At 39.6% G+C, this 8927-nt stretch overlaps 1 protein-coding gene across 5 annotated transcripts in view; it reads left to right on the forward strand.

Moving 5' to 3' along the window:
* ltbp4 (latent transforming growth factor beta binding protein 4) overlaps positions 1–5366 on the forward strand; it is a 56935-nt gene extending 51569 nt beyond the window's left edge. For all 5 annotated transcript variants that reach the window (XM_080428006.1, XM_080428009.1, XM_080428008.1 and 2 more), the window contains 5 exons: positions 584–691; positions 1772–1934; positions 2254–2540; positions 3189–3341; positions 4530–5366. In XM_080428006.1, coding sequence (XP_080284132.1) covers positions 584–691; positions 1772–1934; positions 2254–2540; positions 3189–3341; positions 4530–4672 — 854 coding nt within the window. In that variant the 3' untranslated portion in view covers positions 4673–5366. The remainder of the gene's footprint in view (positions 1–583; positions 692–1771; positions 1935–2253; positions 2541–3188; positions 3342–4529) is intronic.
* The last annotated feature ends 3561 nt before the right edge of the window (positions 5367–8927 follow it).

Consider the following 8927-nt stretch of genomic DNA (forward strand, 5'->3'; position numbering starts at 1 on the left):
CAAAAATACAAAACGGTACAAAGTAACAACATGGTAATATGATAATCATAAATCAGCAAATTGTTGCAGTATCATAACAGTGATTAGTTATAAGATGATACATTACAATTAATTACAAGTTAAGTATGGAGATCATGTTGCTTCATGTCTGATCCCCCTCTCTCTCTCTCTCTCTCTCTCTCTCTCTCTCTCTCTCTCTCTCTCTCTCTCTCTCTACCTCTGTTTATCTCTGTCTTTCTCTCTGTATTTCTCTCTGTATCTTTCTCTCCCGATGTGTCTTTCTCTCTTTCTGTCTCTATATCACTCTCTGTATATCTGTCTGTCTGTCTGTCTGTCTGTCTGTCTGTCTGTCTGTCTGTCTGTCTGTCTGTCTGTCTGTCTGTCTGTCTGTCTGTCTGTCTGTCTGTCTGTCTGTCTGTCTGTCTGTCTGTCTGTATCCCTCTATCTCTCTCTCTCTCTCTCTCTCTCTCTCTCTCTCTCTCTCTCTCTCTCTCTCTCTCTCTCTCTCTCTCTCTCTCTCTCTCTCTCTCTCTCTCTCTCTCTCTCTCTCTCTCTCTCTCTCTCTCTCTCTCTCTCTCTCCAGAGGACTATGCTACTCTGTGTAGCTCTGTTCTTCCCCCACCTTTCCCAGAGAGCTCCCTTGACCGAGATTCACCTGAATCTGGGTCCAGACTGGGTCCTGGAGGAGGAGGTATGATATATGGCATGATATTGATTCCATTGATGTGCTGTTATGTCAGTAAACATGATGATATGATGATCAGGTCATAAAGATTCACATTTTGTTTCCTGGTGTGAAGAGGCATTCCTACAACTTAATGTCACAAGGACTAAAGACGTGTGCATTGATTTTATACGATCTCCACCAGCTTCTCAGAGTAGTGTCATAAATGGCCAGACAGTGGATTTGGTAACCACTTATACATTATCTCAGCATTGACAATCGTCTGAAATTTGATTTCAATACTTAAATGGTGTGTAAGAAAGGTCAGCAGCGCCTCTTCTGTTTAAGCAAGCTAGCCAAATTTCAGGTTGATAAAAAATCATTGATTTTGTTCTACGGAGTCTGTCATTTCCTTTTCTCTTATTTGTTGGTATGGAAACCTTGGCGTTAGACAGAAAAATGCCCTTAACGGGGTTGTGAGGGGAGCCAGTAAGATTGTGGGGGTACAATTCAGCTGATTGAGTCATATGACAAGCAGGTGCTTAAGAACGCGACATCTATTAGAGCGGAAAAGCTCTCATCCCCTGAATCCTGAATGCAGGCTCTTGCCTTCCGACCCATGATTAAAGGACCCCCTGCAACTAGAAACATAAATTCTCATTTATACCTACTTCCATTTGTGCCATCAATGATGGACGCAGGAGGAGGTAGCTGTTGTTCAGCTGTGGGGACAGTTGAACAGGCCCATCACCATCTTGGGAGGATGCTAATGATGAGCTGATGTTTTTTTGTTTAGTTTTCTATGGTGCAATATGGTCATGGTCTGCTATCTACGATTGGGTGGGTGTGTGGGTGGGTGGGTGGTTGTTGTTATTGCCTTGCTGCTGTGGACACATGATTATGATGTCATGACTATGATAATCATGATTGTGATCTGGATTTTGTGCGTGTTTATGTCTATAATACATTTAGTTCTATCTATGTTTATTGTGTCTTTTAGAGTTCTTCATCTGCTTCGGTTCAGCACAAATTGGGATATAATATATAATAAACTTGATCCTTTAGGTAAAAAACCCTCTCCTCTCCTCTCCTCTCCTCTCCTCTCAGCTCCTCCTTATGGATCTCCTTACTCCCCAGCTGTAGTTCCAGGTAGAGAGTATGGTAGTTATGATGACTACTCACCAGCAGGGGGCAGCAGCTCTCGTTTCAGAGGGAGAGTACCTGATGGCTATGGTGTGCCTGATGGAGCCTACAGGCCCACTGGATATGGGTACACAAGCGCGCGCGCGCACGCACACACACACACACACACACACACACACACACACACACACACAATTAACATTGTATATGGTCAATATTATTAAGCTCTTTTGGGTACATTCTTTGTATTTTGTAATAGTTTTTATTTCTGTCATTGTACGCTGTTGTTTCAGAATGCTTTAAAGGAGCTCACATACTTGCATTTTGCTTCTTCTTGTACCTGTATGAGTAGTGACAAATAAACCCTCTTGATAACGTTTGTTATCATTATCTCATTGTTAAACCATTAGTAGACTGAAACCATCTCTTCTCTCCTTCTCCTCCAGTGCGGGTGGTTACTATGACGAGGGAGACTATGGCGCCTCCCCAGACTCTGCCCCTCCCAGGACTCCGCCCTTCCGGCTCCTCCCTGTGGACCCCCGGTCTGAGAGGGCCTTCGGAGCGCGGCCTCTCCCCCCCGCCGTGGCAGGGGGGAGGCCTCTGAGCCTGGCCCCCCTCCCTGGAGCAGTGCCTTACGCTGAGGAAGAGGTGGAGGAAGGAGGGGCGGAGCCGTGGAGAGCGGGGCCTCCCTTCAGAGGAGGAGGCGCAGGAGGACCTCGCAGGGTGTATGAAAGTGAGTTGTGCTCGTCATTATTGGATGTTAATTGATTCTAATTTAGGTTGTAAGGCAGGGCTGTTGCCGACAGAGTTGTAATAAAACCCACACCACCAAGTGGGATTCAAACATAGCAAACAGGACTGTAACTCACATGGATATATTGGGACTTAAACCCCGGCATATTAAAATTGATTTGAAATGACTGTATTATTGGGCCGGGCCGCTGATGTGGCGGTATGGGCACCTGGCTGCAATGCCTGACAGCGTGTCGCGGGTTCGAATCCCGATCCCGACGACCTTTTCTGCGTGTCCCTCCCAATCTCTCTCCCTATTTCCTGTCAGTCTACTGTCCTATAAAAATAAAGCCATAAAAGCCCAAAAATAAATCTTTAAAAAAAGAAGAAGAAAAAAATAAATGTATTATTAATTATGGGACCTGAACCCAACATTCAAAACTATGATTAAGTTGCTCAAACCCATACATCAGACCTGGGGACTTTAACCACACACACAAAACTATTTAGAGTTTTTATTTATAGACAGACTGTTTGTCTGTCTGTCTGTCTGTCTGTCTGTCTGTCTGTCTGTCTGTCTGTCTGTCTGTCTGTCTGTCTCTATATGTGACTGTCTGTCTCTTTATCTTTCTGTTCTTGTCTCCTCCAGGACGTTATGACTCATACGCTGGTCTGAGTACCGCCGAGGATTGTGGGATACTGCACGGCTGTGAGAACGGCAGGTGTATCCGTGTCGCCGAGGGTTACACCTGTGACTGTTACCAAGGATATGAGCTGGACATGACCTCCATGACCTGCAGAGGCAATATAACATAACATAATATAATATAATATGATATACAGTAATAACATATATGATCAGACATATTATGATCAGTGTTGGGCAGTAACGCGTTACTGTAATATTATTACTTTACCCAGTAAAAGTACCCAGAGTAGTGTAACTTATTACAGCTGCCAAAGCAGTATTATTATTACATATTACTGATCCAAGTACTCGTTACAATGAACGTGATTTGTTTTTGTTTCTGACCGAGATAAAAGCGCTCTCTCTTGGCTGTATCGGTTGTATTGTCTATGAGCCGGTGACACGGTGTGTCTGTGTCCAGCAGTCAGCTGCAGATCCCTAGAGCAGCCCGTTTAAGCGGCAGAGTGGAAGTTTGTGACAAGCTATCAACACTTTGCGATGGTACAGGATGTTAGCTTGTAGATCTGTTCTTTTTAAGCATGCGCCATCGTGCAAAGTTATGTTGTATACGTGCAGGTCTGTGGCCTGGCGCAGGTCCGTCCGTGGCTCAAAAATGAAGCCATGTACTACTCATGCATACTTTCAACAACACTTGGAAGTATTGTCATTCTTTTAAATTTGTGTCAGTCAAAGATACAAACATTGTTGTCCATTGTAAACTTTGTGCGGCTATCTTCAATGTGTTTAGTTCTGCTGTTTGGTTGATTTTTGACTACTCCTGTAAGAATATTTAGTATTGTTCCAAAATGGAATATGCAGAAAAACTATACAAATAAGTGTATATAGTAATATAATATAATATATCATTCTTTACAAGAGTAATATTTTCAAGTAATAAGTAATATAATATTCCTTTTTAAAGAAGTAATAAGTAACATATTACTTTCCTAAGTAATATTGCCCAACATTAATTCTGATATATGATACAATTCAAAGGAAATTATATACAGTATATTACGGTATATATGATAGGTAATGATCCAAGTACACATTTTCAACATTTACTTAAGAAGTTTGTGCCTCAGCTAGGAGAGTCAATCACAGACACACAGACTCATATAGAAATGTATGAATACTATTTGACTTTTCAAATCCTTTCTGCATAGAATAAAATATTTGATTCATTATTTATGAATCAAACAATGCAGCTTCTATACCATGTTTTTCTCTTTTATAAATATCTACCCCCTCTCTCTCTCTCTCTCTCTCTCTCTCTCTCTCTCTCTCTCTCTCTCCCCCCAGACATAAATGAGTGTGAGCACCATCGGGAGGTGGAATATGAGTGTGTGAACGCTCGCTGTGTGAACACGGAAGGTTCATACCGCTGTGTCTGTAGGCGAGGATATGAGATGTCCCGCAGACCCAACCACTGTGTGACCGCGTAGAACCCACCTGCTTTCATCACATTCACCTTAGATGAGCTTATTAAGGATTCAGAAGTCCTTAGGTTTCAGTTTCAGGGCCAAAACAAACCAGGACAGTCATTTTTTCACCACTGCATCCTTGAGCCAGAAGTGGTGTTTTTGCTGCCTCCACTCAAGATGTGCTAGACTCTTAAAACTATTCCAGCCCTAGAAAACAAATCATGTAAAACTAGACTACCTCCAAAAGTCTAGTCTAGTTTGAATACCAGACATCTAAAGTTTATTGGTGTGAGCATACTTTTCGTCTTTTTCTTTTTTCTTTTTTAAAGAGAATATGAATGAAAGTGAAGCTTAATCTCCCATACAAAATGAAAAAGATAAAAAAAAGAGTAAATTAAATTAAATTATTAAGTCTCTGATGGGCCCATTCTTTAAGCTTATCTATGGATTAATGGGCCCCGCAAGTAACCTTTTTTTTGTAAAACCTGTTTTATTGATAAACATTACTTAGATATCAAATATCAAATATTTCAATTAAAATGAGTTTTAAAAAATTAAAAGGCTGCATCAAATTGCAAAACAAAAGGTCACCACAGGAAGACAAAATATAGAAGCTAAATATTCAGATAAGATTTAACATCAATCAGGTGAACATATACATTAACAATTTAAAGGGGAAGACCACCCATTTTCAATATTTAACTATGTCATTAATATAGCATAAAGGAGTTGTGTGGAAATAAGAAAAATTTTAAATGTTAAAAATTTTAAATTTTAAACCCAAAATGATTTTGGGTTTAACATTGCAAATTACACCATGATGAGTCATCACGGTGTAATTTGCAATGTTAAACCCAAAATCAATTTGGGTTTAAAATTTAAAATTTTTAACATTTAAATTTTTTCTTATTTCCACACAACTCCTTTATGCTATATTAATGACATAGTTAAATATTGAAAATGGGTGGTCTTCCCCTTTAAGTGAAACATAAAATAGAATCATTTGTTTCCTCTCTGTATTTTCTTGAAGAGAGCTTTATTTAAGAGGTGGAACAGAACGCTACTGTAAAACCTATGAATGATTTTGTGAAAATACATGTGAGCGTGAGTTGGACAATATTGTTTACTCTCTCTTCTCCAAATGAAACAATGAATATGAGGTTAAAGACTGTTCGGCTGTAATTTGAGAGTGAACCGTGTGAAATCTATTTTTTTGTACATCTCTTTTCATTGATAGAGATGTACAGTAGGGGACCAAAAGTATTTGGACGTGTGCGGGCCAGTTGCATGTTGTTACATCATTAGTTCATGCACAACAAATTGAATACTTTCTGAGGTCTGGCAACATTTTTATGCTGTATGAGCCTAATGTTAGAAATGTAAACATACTTTTAGACTAGGTTTGTTTGGACACCTACAGAAAACAGACCTGTGACATTGCAATCTCTAAGCTTTGCTTAGTGTAACTCAGATGAGCTCGCCATAGTTCAGACTATTTTAGCTTAACTTACCTGTCATAAACAGCCTGAATTAGTCTAAAAACGAACCTACATTTTCCTCCAGTAGACTAGGTTGGTTTGGCTTAGCTATGTTATGGGCTAAACCAGCTTTGCTGCACCTGAACAAGTCATTTAATTTAGCTGATCCTGGGCCAGTCCAGTCATTGAACACTTGGCCTAACAGACGTGAAACATATCAGCACCCTTACCTGGTCACTGTAGGTAATGGTTTGGTTTATTTTGACATAATCCGAAGAAAAGACAAAGATTAAAGTTCTGTCTAACGTAAAGAGTCATTGGAAGGTGACAAATCATTATGGCTGCAGGATTTATTACATATAATCATACATAAATTAGATGATTTGTACATTATTTGTACAACACAAAAGCTCTGAACCAAATTCCTCATCCTCAGTCCATCTTGTCTGCCAATAGCTTCTCCTTCTCCTAATTTATGTTCTTTTTCTATTTCATTTATGTGTTTACCTGGTGACTTTTTATAGAAGTAATGAATGTGATTTTCAAGTATTACTGACGTCTCCGTACATTTCGTCTCTGTTGGGTGGAAACCTCATATGTCCAAAACTGTTACTTTTCAGGATTGAAATTCAGATGTAGCAAAAGTAACAGATTTACAAGCTGAAAATGAGCTTGTGAATCTGCTACTTTTGATGCTTTTGTGCGACGCTGTAGGATGATCAAGTTGGACATTAATTTACGAAAAAACACTAAAAGAATATGGAGATAGGAGGTTTCTGGCCGGCAGCAACGATTTATTCCTATGGCAGTTTAAATGTTATGGCCTAACTTGCGTTGAAACCAGATGGAGGCTGCAAGCTCCACAGTGTGAATGTACCATAGGAGAAAGGTGACTGGAAGCTCAACTCTGTCTTCAACTAACAATATGGAAATGCTGTTAATGGGTGCCAATACCATGTACATATTATTTACGTTTTTACAAAATACTCTTTTGTTTTGTTTTTACCAAATGAAAGCTGTTCCAGCTATTAGGACTTTGTTTATTGTTCCTATGTATGTATTTACTTTATGTTATACTTTATATTTGATGATTTGATATGAAAAAAAGGTAATCTTTCCCTTTATTCCTCAGCACCTAAAGTTGATTTTAACATTATGCACTGTACAAAACCAGGCCGTCTGTCTGTGTTCACACAATGTTTTGTACATTTTTAAATGTTGTAGTCTCTGGTATTTGTTTTTTGTTCTTTTATTTGACCAATGATTACCTTTTTTATCTTTGTTTGGAAAAAAATACATTTGCACATGCTTTATTGAGAATTTTGTGTTGTTGTCTTTTGTTCAACAGTTTCATCCTTATGGCATGTGTTTCATTATAATGGTTCATAACAGATTCATTATTTTAATCCCTAAAGGTTCCAGAGCTCTGGTATCCAGATAGTTTGCCTTTGATCCACAGCTTGAGACAATTTATACAACAATCCTTTCTCAACCTTTTTTGGGCCAGTGCCCCTTTCCAATATCCATGTTACCATGGTAACAGTGCTGTGACAGAGTTCTGATGTGACAGGGAATGAGTGACATCCCTGTGACACGGCTGTGTCATATCAGTATCATGGTCAGTATCATGTTAGTATCATGGTCATCATATCAGTATCATGGTCAGTATCATGTTAGTATCATGGTCATCATATCAGTATCATGGTCAGTATCATGTTAGTATCATGGTCATCATATCAGTATCATGGTCAGTATCATGTTAGTATCATGGTCATCATATCAGTATCATGGTCAGTATCATGTTAGTATCATGTCAGTATCATATCAGTATCATATCAGTGAATGTCCACAGACGATTTTAACCAAACAATGTTTCGCCCATGCAGGGCCTCATCAAGTATGCATGGGTGAAACGTTGTTTGGTTAAAATAAAAGACGGGAGTGCAGCCTATCGTGTGCGGACATTCCCTTTTTCTTCACTTGATTATTTTTGGGGATGTGCATATCCTACCCTTTTTTCAGTATCTGGTCAGTATCTTGGTCAGTATCATGTCAGTATCATGGTCAGTATCATGTCAGTATCATGGTCAGTATCATGTCAGTATCTTGTCAAAATCATGGTGTCATGGGTTCAGTGTTTATGTGCGTGTCATGTTTTTTGAGTCTTTTCCAGGTCCTTCTCCCTTCCGACCCTTCATTAACACCAGTGCAGTGAGTGACACCCACTCACTGCCTGGTGTACAAAAGGCCCTGAGAAACATGCTGCACTGTGATTCAACTCCTGGCTGACAGGCTGTGTGTTCTAAGTTTACTTTAGCTTTTGGTGTAGTGAGTTACAGTACCTGTACTGACAGGTGACTGTCTCTCTTCTAGAGAGTGTGAGGTATATGGTGGTTACCTGTAGTGACAGGCAATTGTGATTCTCTTTAGGAGAGTGTGCTTCCACTTGAGTAAATTGTCGGTGTCCTTTAATTCATTATGGTGGTTTTGTTAACCATTATTGTGTTTCTTAATAAATCCCTAGTTTTTGCAACCTTGTTTAACCTTTTCCTTTTTCCTCCTGACTCTTTTAATATACAGTACATGTATGTTACACTCTCATCCCCTTCCAACATTGAGTCGTAACACATGGTCACCGTCAGTATCTTGTCAGTATCATGAATAGAATCCTTCTTCAGTCTCTCACCAGCAGGGGGAGTGCAACCCTGAAATACAAACAAGTAACAGGTCAGTTGTGTGTGTGTGTGTGCGACGTGCTGCAGGCTGCTGATACAGTGTTGGTGAGATTAGCCCTGCAG

Source organism: Gymnoscopelus braueri (genome assembly GCF_963280865.1).
Source record: "Gymnoscopelus braueri genome assembly, chromosome: 5".
Classification (NCBI taxonomy): domain Eukaryota; kingdom Metazoa; phylum Chordata; class Actinopteri; order Myctophiformes; family Myctophidae; genus Gymnoscopelus; species Gymnoscopelus braueri.